General features: G+C 43.1%; 2 protein-coding genes across 2 annotated transcripts; both read left to right on the top strand.

Moving 5' to 3' along the window:
- The first annotated feature begins 436 nt into the window (after positions 1–436).
- NMI (N-myc and STAT interactor) lies at positions 437–12696 on the top strand. Its single transcript, XM_050900094.1, has 10 exons — positions 437–529; positions 1789–1839; positions 3412–3489; positions 3787–3945; positions 5388–5495; positions 7133–7295; positions 8254–8360; positions 8477–8669; positions 9328–9434; positions 10409–12696. Exons 2-10 carry the CDS (start codon positions 1795–1797, stop codon positions 10595–10597), a joined length of 1149 nt encoding a protein of 382 aa, XP_050756051.1. The 5' UTR covers positions 437–529; positions 1789–1794; the 3' UTR covers positions 10598–12696.
- Positions 12697–15103: 2407 nt separating this feature from the next.
- RBM43 (RNA binding motif protein 43) lies at positions 15104–19143 on the top strand. The gene is made up of 5 exons (XM_050900060.1): positions 15104–15135; positions 15448–15528; positions 16489–16709; positions 17220–17314; positions 17396–19143. The coding sequence occupies exons 1-5, from the start codon at positions 15104–15106 to the stop codon at positions 18137–18139; spliced, it is 1173 nt and encodes a 390-aa protein (XP_050756017.1). The 3' UTR covers positions 18140–19143.
- Positions 19144–19994: the final 851 nt, after the last annotated feature.

Below are 19994 nucleotides of genomic sequence, written 5' to 3'. Positions count from 1 at the left end.
TTTCCCATTTTCGGTAGGACGCTACACGCGGGTGCTGCCCACGGGCATGACCAGGGTGCTGACCAGGGATGCCTCAGGGCTCCGCAGCCGAGGCCCCGTTAGCTGAAGGGGCGAAGGGAAGGCGGGAGGCCGCCTCGCCGCCGCGGCGAAGGTCCGGCCGCGCTGCCCTCCGCTGAGGAGGCGGCGGAGGACGGCGCCACCTTCCTCCACGTGATTTCGAGGAAGAGGAGCGGCGGCGTCCCCGAGGACCCGGGGCCGGGCACGCCGCCACCGCCCCGTAAGTGTGACAGGGCTCGGGGCGGGTCGGGGGGGGGGGAACCCGGCCGCCAGCCCCTCCTCCGCTAGCGGGAAAGCGAAAGCGAAAGCGGGCGGCCCCGGTCGCGGCGGGGAGGTGTCTCGGTGGAGACCGGAGGGCTTGTGGAGAGCCCGGCTCCGCGCCGAGGGCCGCGGCGCTGCGCAGGACCTGTCGCCGTGAGGGGAGTGCGCGTCGCAGCGCGGCCGGTTGCCTCCGCGGGGAACCGCGGCTGCTGTAAGTTGTGTGAGCCCCAGCTTGCGTCCTCAGCCCGGGGAGGCCGCCTGTCTCCCGCCGGGTGTCTGTCGGTGCTGGCCCTCGAGGGGCAGCGAGCCTCGGGCTGTCTGTGGCGTTCGGGGCTGGTGCGGCCTTCCCCGCCGCCCCGGGGGGGAGCGGCCTCCCTGCACTGGAGAGGCTGGCTGAGATGCCCTCCCTGGTCTCATCCAGGGAGGTGAGGGGCTGGCGCGGGCGGTTGGGCTGCTGGAGCTTCGAGCGCGGGCGGTTGGGCTGCTGGAGCTTCCAGCACGGGTGGTTGGGCTGCTGGAGCTTCCAGCACAGCCCTGAGCCGCGTTTTTGGTCCCCCGGATTACAAGAGAAAGCATGGCGGCACAGAAGAGACAGGCCTCTTAGCTGCCGGCTGGGCTATCCTGTGGGGAAGCCAAGTGAAGATGTTTTTGAGTTACGCTACTTTCACTTTCCTAAATCAGGAGTCGGTATGTAAGTCGGTAAATTTTGGTTACTTAATGCAAACCAGAAAGCGATTCCTGGATCATTAACCAAAGACGGCCTCAATTTCAAGCGTCGTCATTGAATGCAACAAGTACGGTGGTGTCGGGTAAAAACCAAGCTCAGAATTTCCAGGTGAGAGCATCAGAAATGTCCAGCCGGGTCAGGGTGCTGGGCTGCCTGCTGCTCGGGTCTTGACAGTTGTTAGACGACACAGCTTAGAGAGTGTCTAACCCGTGGGGTGAAGCCCTTGTGCTGACCTGGCATCCACAGGCTAGATTTGCTTGGGAACCTGTGCACCTTAGCATCTGTTTCGCGATCGGTGGCCCACGAACTTTTCTAAATTCCTTTTTATCTGCCTCCACAAAATGTTGTGGCCACAGATTCCACATTTTACATTATCTGCTGCATAAAGGAAGTGTTTTCATTGGTGTTAAGCAGGTTTAAGGGTTATATCTCTTAAGCACAGAGCATACAGGATGTTAAGCATGCATGTAACAGTACAAAAGTAGCGTAAAGGTAAGCACGTGAGTTTCAGGACAGAAAAAGTAAGTTGTGTGATGCAGAATTCCTCACATATGTCTCTGGCTTTTATGCTTAGTAAGGAAGGAGGCTTCAGATATCCAATATATATCACTTTTGCCTATAAAATGGTACAACATTTACCTTTAAAAATTCTTTTAGCTCAACACAGCTTCTGGTATTCCTTTCTGCTGCAAAAAAAAAGCCAATACACACAATGTTGTAATTTTTTTTTCCTGTTCCCTCAGGTTTCAATGGATTTTACAAGTCCCCCGCTATCTTTAAAAGATAATGGTTTTGTAAGTATTTCCCGATGTGCTGCCTGGAAAAAAAAATCTGTATTTGGCAATAGTATCTCTGCATGAAGGTTTGTGCTAGGACTGCTAGGACAGTGCTTCTGAAACTTGTCTCACCTTCTTTCATCCTTTAATACTTTGGACATTCCTCATTCCCGCCTCCTGTTTCCATAGGGAGAGTCCCATTCCAAAGTGTCTGCATTACAGATTCTGTTAGAATTTTCCTGTCCTGCCTCGCTTGCTCATCTGTCTCTGTGGAGGTTTCTTAGGGGAATTTCCTGTTTTCCTGGTGCCTCCCTTGATTCAGTTCCTGCAGTGCGGCAAGTAGTTTGGATGGGACTTTCCCTGGGATTTCCTGTGTTTTCCTTGTTATTGTTTTGCTTCCTTCACTTTGAGAACTGTTGTCTCAGATCATTTTTCAGTAGAAAACAGGCATCCTTTCTTATCAGCTTCCAGCTGTGGCACGTGCATCCTTCTACTTTCCTACACTCAGTCCCTTAAGCGAAGGAGTTTTTTTCCAGTTTTGAGTTATACGCAGATGGGGATTTCCCTGTTGCTTAATAGGCATTTGAAACTGGACAAAGTAGTGGAAAAAATTATTCTATATTTTATTGTTTTTAGGAAATACCCAGCATTACCAAGAGAATTGAGAAGATTATCTAATTTAGACCTTTTCCATGCCGAAATTTCATGGTTCACATTCAAGTTTTATGTAATCTTAAGTAAAAGGGAGGGATTGTTTCAGCAGGTCTCTTTGGATTTTTTTTTCTTTTCTGCAGTATATTGCAGCCATGGAAACAAAACAGAGCAGAGAAGATTTTCTCTCTTCTTGGGCTTTATCCAGTCATCGTTGTCCCGTGCTTGTGAACTTCTGCCCTGAAGTACTTAAATTCTGAAATGCTTCTTTTATCACCTTCCTCCTGCTTGATGTTACCTCTTATTGTCCAGTCTCCCTGAGCTTGGAAGCATCCCATTTTGAAATTTTTTTCTCATTAGGCCTGTATATTCTTTATACATTCTCTTAGAGGAACTGCTGAGAAAGCATATAGATAAACCTGTGGGTTTGAGGGGCTTAGTTCCCTGTGGAAGAACATAGACACAACTTGCTTTTATTATTTATCAAAATATTAGCCTGTGAATATTTTCACTTGGATAGTTAGCAAATAATGGTTACTGACCAGGATCCATTTTCTGAGATTTTTGTCCTGTACAGCCGTTAAAATAGTTCAGTGATTTGGCCTAAGTGTCTGAATGCATTTTTAAAAAATTGTGTGGTATATGCTATCCTCTGGCATGCAGATTCTAGGAAGATTTAACTACGAAATATAATCGGTCTCTCAAAATGTTTGACTCTCCACATATCTTGCCTGCATAATTGGAGAAAAACAGCAAATGGGCACACAGGCAAAATACATTGGACTTTCATTAATGGACATACTTTGAAAACTACCATGGCAAAATACTCATCCAGCTGCAGAGGGTTTATTTTTTTTATTTTGAAGACTCATTTGAATTGTTTGGTGTGTCTCAGTTATGGAGGGGAAAACCTGTGTGTGCCTCTTCTTTTCTCTCCAGAATATGATAGGCCCTGACCCTTGTGGCACATCAAAAGATGAGATGGAAACACTTAAAGAAGAACTGAAGAAATGGAAGGCAAGTTCTATAAAGCACATAGAATCATGGAAATTAGCTGAAAGATACTTGGAAGACCTTTAGTCCATCCTTCTAAAACCAAATCTACTCTCCCCCAATTATAACATATTTGTCTAACTTGTTCTCTATTCTTCAATGGTACATGCGCGTGTTGATCTCCGTGGTAGCTACTACACTTGTAAGTCTAAGAAAAATATTTATCCAAAGTATTAAAAATAAATAAAGGGCTTACTTAAGGTTTTGTTTTTTCCCATGGAAGAAAAAAAATTTAAAAATATTTTTCTTTTTACTATCCAGGAAAGAGTTGAAAAAGCTGAAAAAGCAAAAGCTGACGTTTTTCTCTGTAAATTACGTGCTGATGACGAGTATGTTAAAGCAGAGGAGGAGCTGATAAAGCTAAAGGACATGCAAGAGAAGCAGCATAAGGACATTATTATGTCTAGGGACATCCATGAGGTATGGAGAAGGCTTACTCATAGCTGTTAGTATTTGAGGAGTTGTGAAGGAGGTGTTGATTAGAGAAAATAAGAGTAATATTTCCTTTTCAGTTTAAACAGCTTTACTGGTTTGCAGACTGTATGACTAGAATGGTCTACACATAGTTTTTCAGTGGCAGATTAAGAACCAGTGCAATAAAATAAGACTTACGGCAATGTTGGAAGAGTGAAGGCAAAACTGAGACCTATTTTGTGTAGAAGATGAAGACTGACAAAACCAGTCTTCCAAGGTTCTCCACTAACAGATGAGTTTCAGTTTTGTGTGATGCAGATAAAATTGAATGGGTTGATTCCACTGCTTTGTGAATTCCCAGCCCATCTTATAAGACGTTACAGCACCCAAGGGATTCGCATTTCTTAAGTGACAATGAGCTGGGTAAGAGCCAGAACCTGTTTGAAGAGGGCTCTTCTTTCTAGAACTGATTGGTTCATTACCTCAATGTGCCATGTTCAGTCGTTGGTACAGTAATAGGGTAAGTTTCCGTAGGCTGTCAAGGAGACGGTTTCAGTGAAGTTTGGTTTGGCCTGTAAATCACTGATGAGAAATTACGGCTTTAATATTACAAGCTATTAAAATATAATTAACAGGTTAAGTCCATTCAGGTTGGCGTGAGATTTTCTGAAAGTTGGTTTTGGTTCTGCAATCGTAACTGTTTGGATTTCATACCCAGAAGAGGTCATTATCATCATCTTGCTTTTGTTTTACATTATCTTCAGCTGATGGGAACTGGTCTAAATGTCTCAAGTCGTTAATGACTTTAAAGGAGCCATCTTCTAATTGTGGATGGCTGGAGCTGACTACATCTGCTGTGTTTCTGTCTCATTCTGTCGTGTTCCCTGTCCAGGGAACACTGGATTTAGTTACATGGGCTTTATGCCCATTTAGGATTCATTGGTGTGGAGGAAGTATGTTGCAGATAGGAGGTAGAAGAGGTGTTCCCTCTTCCTTGCTGAAGAAGTGTAAAGAGGGAAGAGTAGCAGTGTGTCAGAAACTGTCCTCACCTGGTAAACTTTTCAGAAAAGGGAATAACAGTTACTAAGATCACACGTGGTACAAAAAGTAAAATGTTCGTGTGTTGACATAGGCTCTGACCTTGCATGTATAAAGAAATGACATAACTATGGAAAGCGCTGTGCAATTTATGGTACGCTGTATGTGCTTGGAAACACTAATACCTCTTTTCAAAAACCCTCTTACTGTAATTTACTTTGACTGAAACGGCTCCTCGGTGAGTAAATTTACCTTGCAGATAGTTAAAGCTATGCAAAAAATGTATCGTGCATGGCTGTCATGTAGAATAATTAAAAGTTGAAACAATTTCTAATGTCTAGAGATTTTACTGAAATACATTTTTGTCTTCTATGTGTTTAATTTTGCATTTAATACTTTTTGGGCTGTAGACAGAGCTCCGTGTACTAAATGAAGAAAACGCTGAGCTGAAGAGAGAGATTGAAAAGCTCAAAGAAGACCTTGCAGAATGTAGTTCAGTGGTTCTGCGGGCTGGTCAGGTAAAGTTTGAAATATTTTGCAATTTGTCTCTCGGAAGGGCACATTTTTATTTTGTCAATTCTAGACTGTTGAGACCAGTTGTTCAGCGTTTGAACCTCTGCTGATTTCAATATGAAATATAGCTTGAAGTTTTATTTTCTTATTTTACCTGGCAAGATAATGTGAAGCAGGCTGAGGTTATGGAAACAAATACAAATATGTGAGATATTGAAAACATGAGAGGAATGAAGATGAGCAGAAAATTATTAAATGGAAGAGACTGGAATAAAAAGTACACATAGTATTAGTAATTTTCAAGTACTCTCGCTTTATATTTGTTGCGCAAGAGGGTGGAAGAAAGGGAACAAGTCCATTTTATGGCATACGTAGCATTTATTTTAGCTTATATTGAGCTTGACTTGATTATAGGCTCTCTCATGTTACTCCGAATCAGAAATAACTCAATTTGCAGCCAGATAAATATTAGTGATACTAAATAGATTTAAACTCAAGATCCAAAGTGTCTTTTGGTGAAACTGCTGCAGATTCTGAGATGTTCAGAAATTGGAACTTCTCGTGTGGAAATTCAGCTTTTAAAAACCTGTTTTCATTCCAAATTGGAACAAAACCAAATATTGTGGGGAATTTACAGTAAAATGAAAACTGATCATTTTTTGTTTATACAGAGATTGAAACTCTATCGAAGTGTTACCTTGTTTAATGTTAACAATATTACAATATTACTTTTAGCTTTCTAAATTACATTTCTAAGTTCAGGAGATGTCGATTAAGTCCAGCCTCCTAAATGTCCTATGCAGTCATTGGAGAGGGCAAGGCTGCTCTAGAAGGAGATTCAGTGTGAACAGGCGCCTACACCCAGTGTCTGAATTATCTGTAGGAAGAGTGTCTCTCTTTTGGTTGGCAGTAGAGGGAATGGAAAGAAAGCAGGCTCATAGATAAGATGCTAGTTTTGAAGATAGGTGGCAGGAATGCTTTAATTACTCTGGTTATTTTATCTTGACACAAACAGTATTTTTCTTCTGCACAGGTTTTACTTTTAAATAGTTACGTAAAGGGGAAAAAAGAGTTATCTGAAACTCCCTCAAGTCTATCAAAGCAGCCTTTCCTAACCAACGTTTTCATGAATAGTTTTAATCTATCCTAATTATAAAATACTTGGATATTCTTATCTATTTTACTCAGATGGCAACATACAAGGCTGTTTATTAGCAGACTTCCCATTGCTGTAGAGCAGTGATACAGTTAGGCAAAAATAAATGGCAACACAAGTGACTCTGATACTTGCATTTTGCAAGTTTTAGATACCAGAAGTATTTGACTTCTGCAGGTGGAAATCCCTGTGGACTTCAACTGAATTTTTACTGTGTAAGGTCAAGTTTAAGTTCAAAGTTAATCAAGGGGGAAAAAAAACCCCACCTCATTGACAAAAATGCCAGGAATAGGCAAGTACAACTAGTCAGTTTAGTTACAAGAGCTATACCTGTTTTACCAGCCATGGCTTCAATCTGCTTGTCTGTGAAACTTTAAAAAACCAAAATATATGTAGCACTTCAAGGAAAGACTACCGTTCATTTTTCTGTTCTGCAATAAATTACAGAAATGATTTTTTTTCACTATCTTGATTCTAAAATATTAGATTAAAAAAAAGGTAGCAGAAATGAAAATGAAGTTCACTCACATGGAAGACATGAAGGATGATTATCCAGATATGAATACTCACTGTGTTTTTGGTGTAGCTACAAAAATCCCATTCAGACTCAATCAAAACCAGGCACTGCTTACTTTTGAAGATGAAGAAGGTATGATGCATATTTTAAGTATAAAATTAATGTCTCTGATGTATTTCATTGCCAAAGGGAAAAGATTTACATAAACGTTTTGGAAAAAAAAAATCAACAACGGCCAAAGAAAGAATACACAGAGAACCTTTCACTATTATGATACCAATCAGTAGAAAAAAATTCTTGCAAGCACTCTGCATGTCTGTTGAATTACCAGATTTCTGCTCTCAGCTAATACAAACAATACCTGGTGTTTGAAATTAGGAATATGTTTCTACCTCACAGAGTATTGTCAAGAATGATTGAAAATGTTTTGACAGCAGAATTTGATTGTTTTCTGTACTCTGGGCAGTACCTTATTCTGAGAGCAGTTATGTTGGTTAAGTGTACGCATCAGATGACGGGTAGATTTGAGACGACAGAGGGATGGTGCAGTCTGTAACTTGCCTGCTTCCCGCTGAGATGCTTGCTGTTTGGACAGCCTGGTGCCTGCCTGCAAGGAGCCTGCAGGCAGTCTGGCTGGGCCTGCTTGGTGGGTAACTCGGTTACGCAAATATATTCCAGATACAAAGCTAGTGTCTGATTCATTTCTTTCAGCTAAAATCTAACATTGCTAATAAGCGTTCTCTGCACCTGGTAGTGATGTGGTTTTCATCCAAGGATATTTTAAATGAAATATGAGAAGTCTAGTATTAATATTTGATACAGTGAGAGCATCTTTTGACAGCATAAAGATTCTACTATTCTATACTACTCTAAAGATAGTATAATATTTTGCCTGTTGCCTATAACCAGTGCGATTTTATGGAAATAGACATGCCTGAAGACATGGATAGTGGGATCCAGTTGCCTAACTGTTATTTATTTCTCCTTTACTGATGCAAAAGGAGATTTTGCTTAAGAGACTGGGGAATAGTTTTGGTTTTAGAATGATTAACAAGGCTTTTCATATCTGAAAACTTGTGATTTTCCTTAGTTGCCCAGAGACTGATAAAAATGGGTAAGCATACTGTGAACCTGGACAACAAAGTAGCAGAAGTGAGAGTGAAGCCTTTTACACTTGAAATGGGAATCAAATTCGAGGTAATCAACTGAAATACAAAACTATAAAGATACAAACTCGCAGTACTTAAAAAGCTTTAGGTTCATTTTTTTGGATTTTTTCAGTCACAAAGTGCACAAAAAATTTATTTTTTTAGCTCCATGTCACTATTTCTGGAAAGAAGATCAACGTTTCAGAACTACCTGAGCTATCCATTCCTGAAGAGTGGATGAGAGACAAATTAGAGCTGAATTTCTACAAATCTGAACAGGGAGGTGGAGGAGAAGTAGAAAATGTGAACTATGACAAGCAGTCTAGAACAGCTGTTATTACGTTCCTCAGACCTGGAGGTATAGTATGTAATATTTTGTTAGCTAGGTGTACAGGCCATATTGTCCATTCTGCGTTGCATTCCATTCCATATTACATTCTGTGTTAACTTAACCACTGAATGTAGCAAATTCTTCCCACGGAGAGTTAAGTAGATCAGGAAAAGATGTGGGTTCAGCCAGACATCTGTAAATAAAGCAGTATTTCATCATACTCCTTTTTGATCAAACATGACCTGATAAACAGTTTGTGAGCTTTATTTCTTTCTTAACTTTGTCAAAAACCTGTTTTTTCTTTGCATTGCTAGACATGTATATTGCAAAAAGAAAATTAGGAAAATGTGTTTGATTTTAGCTCTTGTTTCATGACAATGAAGTTAGACAGGCATTCAGATTGCCCAACTGTATGAAATTCTATGAAGATCAGTGGAGCCACATCCATTTAGAGCAGCTGCTTTAGATTTATTTCAGAAGCTTTTGTGGGTATTTAATGATTTTGCTTTTTTGGAAATGCCAAGTAAACTTCTTGCAAAATGCATATGAAGAATCTAGAAGTGTGCTATCATATATTAGTTTCTAAATCCATATAAGAAAGATTAGTCTGTTTCTTTGATATGCTTACAAAATGCATTTTAGATTATATTACCCTTACTCCTCTTTTTCTCATTCTCCATTACAGCAGCTAACGGCTTTGTGAGATGCACTAAATATCCTTTCTTTGTAAATGGGAGGTACTGTAAGCTTTCTGTTTCCCCAAACACCACCGTACACTTGGAAAAGTTGCAGGTAAAAGAATCTAGTCCAGGCTAACCCCTAAATAGAACAGATATGTGGGAAATATGAGGTATGGGCAGAATTTTAAGTTCTGAGGACTGCAGAAGCTTTTGTGTCATGCACTTTGTGAAACTGAGTAGCAAGTGTGAGTCTGCAATATGCTGCTCTGCTGATAATCTTAGGTTTTGCAGTGTGAAAGCTGTAATTTATTTTAAAAGGGCGTGCATGTCTTTCCTTGATCAAATTATATCATTACTTACCATAATGTCTGTGCTAGACAGGAGGCAGATACTGAATTGTTTGTGAAGTGAAGTAGGTTAATAGTAGATACAACAACGTTTTTCCGAGTCACAAAGCACTGCCACGTTCGTCCCTAACGAGAGGCCTTGTTCCTAGTCTCAGCAGACCCTTGTTGTTCTATGAAACACTTGCTCATTCATTTTTTTCATTCATTCATTCAACCCAAATAATGACTACTTTTCCTGTAACACTAGTCTGCTTGCTCATCATATTCTCACTGAAATTGTCTTCTACTTTGTATGAATAGATGGTAATCAAGTCAGTATTGTGTATATAATCAGGCCCTTATAATTAAAGCATTGACTAGAGTGTGTGCGTTTATGAGATACAACAGCATTCTTTGCAGGTGTGTGTCATGTATTGGCATGGATTTTTATGGAGTGATGCTGTCTAGAGTCATCAGAGATCCCCAGATCCAGTGTGTGTGTGTATTGAGGAGTGTAGGACACACCAGTTGAGGAGGCTAGGTGCGTTGCCTATTGAACTCGGTAGTGTATGATAGAGTTCAGAACGCCTGCTATTTTCAGTGGCAGAAATATACCACACTGTGCAAGGTCTTAAAATGAAATGAAAGATCCTAGCCCTATCTGATCAAGGATATGTTTACTTCCAGTATCTGTCAGCTCCTTTAGATGTGCATGCAACAGCTGATGTGTAACACAAGTTTGTTTTTCTTTCCTCAATAGCTCTATTGTGGGATTTCTAAGAAGACCATTCTGTTGAAAGGAATTCAAGAGACGGAAGACGATGAGGAAAGTATACAGGACATGATTGAAATTCATTTTCAAAAGCCTAGTAATAGTGGTGGGGAAATAGAGAAAATCAAATTTGTATCAAAAGGAGTAACATGGGTTTGGTTTGAGGAGGATACTTAGAATGTCATATAGGAAATTGCAGATTGAACTCATGAAGTTCTGAGTTTTTGCTTCATCAGAGGCATAGGAAGTTATGCAGACATTGTGCTTTAATTTTCTGAAATTTATACCTGAAAAAGAGGAACTACCTGTCTGTCTGATTTGTGTAACGGCACAGACTTTGCATAGAAATTCAGTAAAACTCACTGCTTGGTGTTCCAGAGGCTCCTGATGAAAGTCATAGAAAAAGCCTTTACCAGCACTTGAAACTGAATCTAAGATTGCAAATTTACAGATTTTGTATCTTGCAAATTTTAGATAGGTCACATACTCCAAAGTGGGATAAATCTGTTCCTTCATACATTTTGGTTACAAAAGTCATATGTAACCCCAATCAAAAGCGTCTTCACAGACCTGCTTTTTTTGACGTGCCATAGCTTCAGAAGGTAGCTCTGACAGAACTCCAGTCCTGCTGAGGTTGCTTTGTGCCACCATAACTCAAATACCTGAAAGCAGTTATCCTGTAATTTCATAAAATCCGCATGATGAAATTAGTGATAAAATTAAAATAGGAAAAGGGAAAGGGAGAGTGCAAAACCACCACAGATTTACTCAAGAAATTGCACCTTGTAAGAAATGCCATAGCAGTAATACTGCTTTTAGCTGTCGAAACGCTGTTAACTCTCCTAGGATCTGATGCAAATTCTGCTGAGCTTCTGTTAATAGCCTGGTTTATTGTTTGATTTTAATATTTGTTTGTACAATTACATTTTTCCTCATTTTTGTTCATGATTTTGCTTACTTTAAAACATTATGGTTAAGAATTGAGATGATTCTTTATCTAAACCAGATTGCTTTGTAACAATGCCGGGGAAACAGTCTGATGGTGAACGCTGTGTCTGAGGTACCTATTTTGTTGCGTGTGACTGGCCAGGCTGCTGGCTCTGGGAGGGTATGTAGAGAGGGGTCAGTTGGAAAAAGGCATATAGAGTTTAGGGCAAATAAATTTTTTAGCGTGTAAAGTCCCCCTTTGGTTTCCAGTTCATCCTTCCAGTTCTCATTTGAAAAGATCTCTGAAATAAAATGGAAGTGCAAAGGCAGAGGTGGGTTTATGTTCCAAGGAGGAATGTTTTTCCTTTTCTGCTGTCGTCCTTTTTATTTGCTACCCTTGGGGGCTGAAATGGTTTGGCAACAATAATCTTAACTTCAAAGTATCATGGGTCTAACATTGAAAATAACTAATTTTCATAGTATTTGACATCTTAGTATGCAGGAAAAGGCCAATGCACCAAACTAGTGCAAGAAGAGCACTACAAATATACCTGTATTGGGTTTGCGTGGCAAGGTTTTGGTAGCAGGGGGGCTACAGGGGTGGCTTCTGTGAGAAGCTGCCAGAAGCTTCCCCTGTGTCCGACAGAGCCAATGCCAGCCGGCTCCAAGACGGACCCGCTGCTGGCCAAGGCTGAGCCCATCAGCGACAGTGGTAGTGCCTCTGGGGTAACAGGTTTAAGAAAGGGAAAAAGTTACTGCGCTGCAGCAATTGCAGCCGGAGAGAGGAGTGAGAGTATATGAGAGAAACAACTCTGCAGACACCGAGGTCAGTGGAGAAGGTGTTTGAAACCGGGACACGGGGAGGACGTGCTCCATGCGCCGGAGCAGAGATTCCCCTGCAGCCCGCGGTGATGAAGACCATGGTGAGGCAGGCTGTCCCCCTGCAGCCCATGGAGGTCCACGGGGGAGCAGATATCCACCTGCAGCCCATGGAGGACCCCACGCCGGAGCAGGGGGATGCCCGAAGGAGGCTGTGACCCCATGAGAAGCCCACGCTGGAGCAGGCTCCTGGCAGGAGCTGCGGACCCGTGGAGAGAGGAGCCCAGGCTGGAGCAGGTTTGCTGGCAGGGCTTGTGACCCCGCGGGGGACCCACGCTGGAGCAGTCTGTTCCTGAAGGACTGCACCCCGTGGGAGGGACCCCACGCTGGAGCAGAGGAAGAGTGTGAGGAGCCCTCCCCCTGAGGAGGAAGGAGCGGCAGAGACAACGTGTGATGAACTGACCGCAGCCCCTGTTCCCTGTCCCCCTGCGCCGCTCGGGGGGAGGAGGTAGAGAAAATCAGGAGTGAAGTTAAGCCCGGGAAGAAGGGAGGGGTGGGGGGAAGGGGTTTTTAAGATTTGGTTTTATTTCTCATTATCCTACTCTGATTTGACTGGTAATAAATTAAACTAATTTCCCCAAGTCGAGCCTGTTTTGCCCGTGACGGTGATTGCTGAGTGATCTCTCCCTGTCCTTATCTCGACCCACGAGCCTTTCATTCTATTTTCTCTCCCCTGTCCAGCTGAGGAGGGGAGTGACGGAGCGGCTTGGGTGGGCACCTGGCCTCCAGCCAGGGTCACCCCACCACAATGCCTCAGGTATTATTATTCTAGAGAAACTGTTAGTAGGCAAGGGATAGAGTTGAATATGGGAAACTAAAAGGCTGCTAGCACCACAGTTGATTTTGAATTTACTGTTGGGTGAGATACATGTGACTGTAGCACCTCTTACTGTTTAATGCATGCAAAGGCATGGATTGATTACCTGACAATTATGAAATAATAAAAAAAAAGTAGTAGTACTGGAGTATTTATGGAGATTGCATATTTTTGCATGTAACAGTCTTAAAATGTTGATAAGAGCAGATGCCTTAAAAAGAAAGGGGGGAAAAACCTGATGAAGGTAAAATATGTCATGAATTTTAACTGTACCTCACTGAAGTAAATACTTAAAAAAGAAGTGTAAAATTGTCATAAGGTATCACAGTGTGTGCGAGTAGTGAGAAGCTACAGGTTTTAAGTACATAAAATCAAGATGAGATTTTAAGTAACATTTTAAGACAATCTGTAAATGTCTCGGTTTTCTCTCTGAGGAATTGATTGTACTGTTTAAGTTTTAAAGCAATAGTGGTGCCACATAAAGGCTGGAAAACTTTTAATGATGAAAAACAAGAATGCAGAATTCAGGTGATGTTTCTATAAATGCCAATATCCTTTCTTCTACCTACTGGAGTGAAGTTGTCTTTGACTGGAAGTTTGAAGAAAGAGCTGTGCCTTTTTTTATACCCGTACTACATGCCAGTACGTTTACATTTTCATAGCTGCAGCTTCCACCACGAGCCAAACCTCAGCGTCGAGTCAGTCAGCCCTGGCCTGGGACCCTGCGGGTGCCAGGGTAGCTGTACAAGTTCGATATGCCCTTTGGGTCGCCATGTCTGTGTCCGTGTCCGTGCCTTGCCACGCGTGGAGCTGGCCTGTACAGCCCTCCACTGAGGCGACACACTGAAGGAGCTATCAGCAGCTGAAGGGAGAAAGACCAGCAAGACCAGATACGCAGGCCAGCCCGGATACGTTGCCTTGCGAGGCAGCGTCGCTGGATACCGGGGGTTCCTGCCGCTAACTGTGAAAATGGAGGTATTGCTGCTTCCCCAGCTTCCCCACGGCGGGGCCGGCGGTGAGAGGCCGGCGGGAGGCGGCGCGGAGGAGGGCCCCCCCCCCCGCCGGGCTCCCGGAACGCAAGGGCCGCCGTTTCTCTTTCAGTTTCGCCGCCGGGCCCGGGGCAGGCCGAGCCCTCCGGCTCCTCGCCGAGTGTCCCCGCGGCGGAGGTGCCGGGACGGGCGCTTGCTCGAGAGGCAGCCGCCTTTCGCCCGCTACCCCGGACGCCGGCGGAAGCCCCACCTCGGCGGAGCGACGGCCATGGCAAGTGCCTGCGGCGGCGGGCAGGGCCGTGAGGGCAGCGTCGCCGTCCCGGGTGGGGTCGGGGCCGCGGGAGGCAGCGTCCTTCCGAGAGGAAGGGCCGGTGCCCGCCGGGAGGTTTCAGGGAAGAGCCGGGGTGCTGCCGTGAGGCCGGGGGAGAGCCCGGCCTTCCCGCGGGCCCGCTCCCGCCTCCGCAGCCCCCTCACAGCGGCGCTTCCCGGGCCTGCGGGTTGGTCCCGCCAGGCGGGGTGGGAAGGGCGGCCTGCTCCTGCACCGCTTGTTAAAAGCCTCAGAGGGTTAAAAATAACGGCGACGTGAACAAAACGAGTGAATCGTGGCCGGCCGGCCCTCGCTTGGTTCCCGCACTGAAGAAATACTTGCTGCTCAGACAGCAGCGCGGTCTGCTGCGACCTGCTGTCCTGGCCCTCCGGTTAGTTAGTGGTGGCAACAGGTCTGATTTCCCTCTCACTAGTACTAATATTCCAGTCTTTTTAATAACAGTGAGAACCGATGAGGTCTATGGGTAAGTCTTCATAGCCCCTCTCTTGTCAGCGTTGATCCGTGTAGCAGATTTGCCAAGAAACGCGCGGCCTGGCTGTGCGCAGGACCTTGCGGTCACCGGTGACCAGCGTTGCAGTGCTCCTCTCCCTTATCCACCCGCCCATGCTGCTGCGGCACTTTCCGCAGCTCCACGTTTCTGTCTAGCAACAGCCGCTGAACACACACGCGTCTTAGAAGTGATTCAGCACAAACGAACTGTATGTTCATGGTTTTTTTTTTCCCCCCTAACCCGAATAGTAGGCATGAGTGTCGCTCCAAAATACCAGCTGGCAAGGTGCGAGATGCTGTCTGGCAGCTGAGTGCTCCCGCTCGCGCACGGGCTGCATCGGCTGTGTGAAGCGTGAGAAAATCCTGCATAAAGCTCCGTCAGGCTTGGAAGCACCCTGTTTATATTCTCTTCGTGTTGTCTCATTAGTGCAGAAACTTGCTTTCACACGAACGTTACCACCAAAATAATTGCCTAATATAATTAAAGCTCCTGGCTCTTTAAATTTGATGGGTGATAAAAAAAGGCCTCAAGTCTTTATGAATTAAAAGCTTGCATGGTTGCACAGTCTCATTGAATCTGTCTCCTCACTCCCTTCAGAAACACTGTGGTGGTGGTCCACAAGGCTTTCGACGCACGTCAACGAAGCATTCGCCCCCGGCGGCACATTCTGCAGGCTTTGTAACTGCTGTGCTGGCCCTAATGTTTTATGCAGCCCAGGTCCAGAAGAAACTTTGTAAGAGAAGTCTAAAAGAATTTAGATGGAGTGACTGACCTCGAGTGCAGCCGCTCTGAAGTTATTGACAGTTCATTCCTGTGAACGCTGTCATGCAGACATACTAAATTATTTTCTTTCTTCCAAAAAGTCAATGGACTGTTACAAAATTTACTCAGTGTTCCACCATATACAGTAATTTTGCCGTGATATTCCCAGTGAAATATTAGTGTTTATGTCTGTGTAACAAGAATGGAAAGAAAATATGCTTTTCTTAACAAGACATGGATGCAAATCCTATTTAGGATGGGTTTCATGTTTGCAGCATTGGGAGGTTTGGCTCTGATGGAAGTTGTGTGTAGTTAGTTGTTTTACACACGGCGAGTCTCAGATGACTGGGATTATGTTCCTCCAATTGAACAAGGTTATCCATTTAATAAGTGGAGAGAGATGAGTCAGAGCACAACCCTGGATCCCAGCTCTCATGATTTTAACAAGTAAGGACAGTCTGAATCTGACCCTTCCACTCTGAAAAGACAGTCCTCACTGAACAGTACATGCAATTAAAACTTTTCATTCTCTTCAGATTTTGAATATTGGAATCGGAGGAAACAACCTTATCAGTGTGACACTGGGCCTTTCATTTGAGAAACTGTTAAGTTTAGTTCTAATTTTTACTGCTCTAAGAAAAGAAGATACTGAGAGGGTGTAAATTACACTTAAGAGTCAGGCCATTTTTTACTGCCATTTTTAATGTAAAGGTGCCTGAGGGCGTCTGGCATTCACTGAAATCTGATTCAGCAGTCATCTTAATTACCTACTAAATGCGCATGTTGTCTGTGCAAAAGGAAGGGGAGTCACTTCAGCGATCGGGGTGAATCTGGGTAACCTCTACGGGAGGTCACCGGTACTCCTTGCGTTTACAGCGTGCCATGTCTCTGTGCGCAGGCAACAGGACAAGCTGCTAAATCAGCAAGGACAGTTGTCATCGCTGGTGTTCCAGATGGCCTTCTGCACAATGATGTCATGACTGACATACTGATGATTCATTTCCAAATGTCGAAGAATAACGGTGGAGATGTGGAAGAAGTAATGTATCCAACAAGGAAAAAAGGAGTTGCATATGTAACTTTTGAAGATCAAGAAGGTATTCAGATTAATGTACTATAGTAAATACAGCCGTCCCCCAAAGAATTAGCCCTAGAATGTTAACCCTAGACCAAATGATTTTAAATTGTTTGCTGGTACTAGGATTTTATAGAACCGGGAGACTAACACCTCTCTTTTAGTCAAAGTTTTAGGATTTTATTTCTGTTCATTGAAGTCATGACTCTCAACAGGCTTTGTGCAAAGCATTTTGTTATGTTTGTTTTTAGGAATGAATTTATACCATGCATAACAGATACGATTTTTGTAGTCAGGCCTTTGAGAATAAATCTCTGCCAATTAATGTTCTGAGAAGAAAGGCTTCTGTCTCTCTCTGAACAATTTCGACTAATACATAAAATACTAGGCAAGAATATTGAATTGCCTGCGTGTATGTATGGGAAATTGTTACGGAAAGCGTCAAGAGAAAAACACCCGTGAGGTGTTCCACCATCAGACTGGCAATGACGCGTTATCACTGCTCAACAAGTGAATCTGGCTTTCTCTGTAGTTGTAGAGAGTGTTCTAAAGAAGGATGAACATCGACTAGAAGACAAGAGGTTGTCCAGATACTATCCGCTGAAAGTGACCCGTTACTGTGAAAACGTAAGCTCATTCATAATTTATCTAGTTGTACTTCCATTGCTATGTTAACCATTACTTAACTTCTCCAATTCAAAATTCTAGGTCTTCAGCTCTGTCACATCTGTCCTCAATATGTCTGTTTTCAAAGATCAATTTGTTTTAGAAGATCTGATACAAGAAATTAAAAAGAAGAGCACAGCTTTGAGCTTTGGTCCTTTGCAATCCAATGGGCATATTTCTGTTCAAGGGTCATTTCCAGCAATCAAATTGCTAAGAGACTTTCTCTTACTAAAAGCAAAATCCCTTTCAGAGAAGGGCAAAAGAGAAGAAAGTAAGTCCCATCAGAGACCAAGGAGGAGGCTACAGCAACACAGACTTACCACGGAGACGAGTAATTTCATTCGTGATGCAGATGGGGAAAAACAAGTGGTTGTTCTTGACACAGATATATATTACTACATGAAGTGCTTTTTTCCCAGGACATTCCTAGTAAATGATAATGTTGTAATTTCTGACGTCACTGATGGTGATATAACTACGGTATATATTAAGAATGCTGGAAGTAGGTCTGATGCTGGACAGGTATTAAGAGTCAAAGAGAAAATTGAAAATCAGTCTATAAAACTCCATAACGCTTTACGTAAAGAAAGGATCTACTTTGAGGAGCACACCGGAGATGAAAAGCAGAGATATAAATGGGCGTGTGAAAGTCTAAAACCCCATTACCCTTATGTTTTGATCATTCCTTATGATACTCACATTGATGTTATAGGAGATTCTTCTGAGGTTTTTGAATTTACAAAGGTTGTGAGCAACAAGATTCAGAGCCTGTCTCAAACCAGGTAGAAAGTTAGTGTTCATGTTGTTTACACGTTGTGCTTCTCATACCGGCTGTACTGGTGCAACCTGCGCACCTCCGTGTCGCTGCAGATCTGTCACATTTCTCCCGCTCACAGGCTGGGAAGGCTGCACGTGAGGGTGAACAAACCCATTCCCCCCAAATACCAAATGAAGTTCAGAACAGGAAACGAATTATCTCGGTATCTCTCGTGAGCTTAGAGTCTGAAGAAATTAGGCCTCTCCTGTCCAGACACGGCCACCTTTTTCCTTTTGTTAGCTGCATTTTGGGCACAAGCACACTCATTCTGTCTTGCTGTCAGGGAGCATATGATGAGAGAAGAGAATTTTTTAAAGAGTTCTCATTAGCATAAGAAGTCAGACTGACAAAGCTGGGCGAGCCAACCTGATGTGAAATACTGCATCGAAGTTGAGTTATGTTTCTCTGTGCAAGGAGATGACCACTGAAAACGGGAATGGTGGCCTTTTTCTGTTGCCCGTATCTGCAGGAGGAAGTTCTCGTCATTGAGATGCACGAAGAAGGTAGAGCTTTGACATTTGAGGGGATGGAATGCTTATAAAATTTACAGGCTTGTCATGTCCTGAGAAAGACCTTAGAAGATGGCATTGGAAGTTCTTGACAGTAGAAAATAGGCGAGTTTGTTTTCACAAGAGCAATAATGTTTCTTTTTCCAGCTGTGACGGCACCTGCAGCATCCCTTGACAGCATGTTATTTAGACATGAAAGTATATACAAAGTTTTGATGTGAAAATCTTGGAGCATTTAGACTTTTGAATCAGGTTCTGTTTATGCAAATCTGTTTCTATATCCATTGCAAGGGTCCACATATCCATCCTAATTTAGGCTTTTTATAAAACCAATTTAGAAAATAACTTTTATTTTGTAATATCAGTGCGTTCAGAGTACTTTGTCAAAACATACAGAGCACCGGCTCTTTTGTCTTATGTCAGGAAAAGTTTTAAGTTTTTATCCCATTAAAGAAATTAGTTGTACAAAATATCGTGTCCATGTTCTTTTAACCAACCCCCAGACTTTTGGTCGGAAGCCCAAACCTAAAGCCTAAGAAATGCTTTAGGCCTTTTCTTGTCATGACTGATTATCCATTGCAATTGTGCCAATGAAAGAAAGTTGTTAAACTAGTGCCAATGCTGTGTATTAAAATAGACTGTCAAAGTGGGAAGATGCTGAGCTTAAGTACTTTGCTGAATTGGAAGGGGGGGAGTTGTATTTAAAGGCTTAATCTCTTCCAAGTCCCCTGTAGCTGGTAGATTCACCAAGGGGTCGGAGATGGGGCTGAAGATGGATGCCCAAGTCAGGGAGAGCCCCCTTCTGCTCCCTGCGGAGCGCAGCCAGCTCTCCAGCGCTGGCCTGTTTTGGGTACTCCTCGTAGAGCTTAAGCAAAGATAGGAAGTTTTTCAACCTTGTAAAAGAGAAAATCCTCTGTGAAGGATAATCCTTTAATGAAATTAGTGCTCTTTTCTAGTGTCCGGATTGGTCTTCCCTTCTCTTTTCTGAAGAGCCTCAGTTTTTTTCTGATTCACAGCATTAGTATTTCCTCTTCGCTTCAATAAATGTTTAGGGCTAGACTGGTAAACCAGTGGCACTGGTGTTAGTTTGAATCCTGACTGGTTACTGCTGGCTGAGCGTTGCTTTTTGAGTCGAGTTTGACCACGGAACAGTTTGCAGCACTGGTACAGGTGTCATGCAGGTCTCGCTGCCTGGCAAGCAAATCGTTTTTACTGAACGATTTTCAGTCAAAAAACTTAAAATCTTGAAAACATCACAGTTGAATAAAATTTTATTGTGAATCCTGGTTCAGTTGTAACAGCTCCTCTTCTGATG

The sequence above is a fragment of the Gymnogyps californianus genome, chromosome 7, assembly GCF_018139145.2.
Source record: "Gymnogyps californianus isolate 813 chromosome 7, ASM1813914v2, whole genome shotgun sequence".
In the NCBI taxonomy this organism is placed as follows: domain Eukaryota; kingdom Metazoa; phylum Chordata; class Aves; order Accipitriformes; family Cathartidae; genus Gymnogyps; species Gymnogyps californianus.
This window is presented reverse-complemented; position numbering and strand designations above follow the sequence as displayed.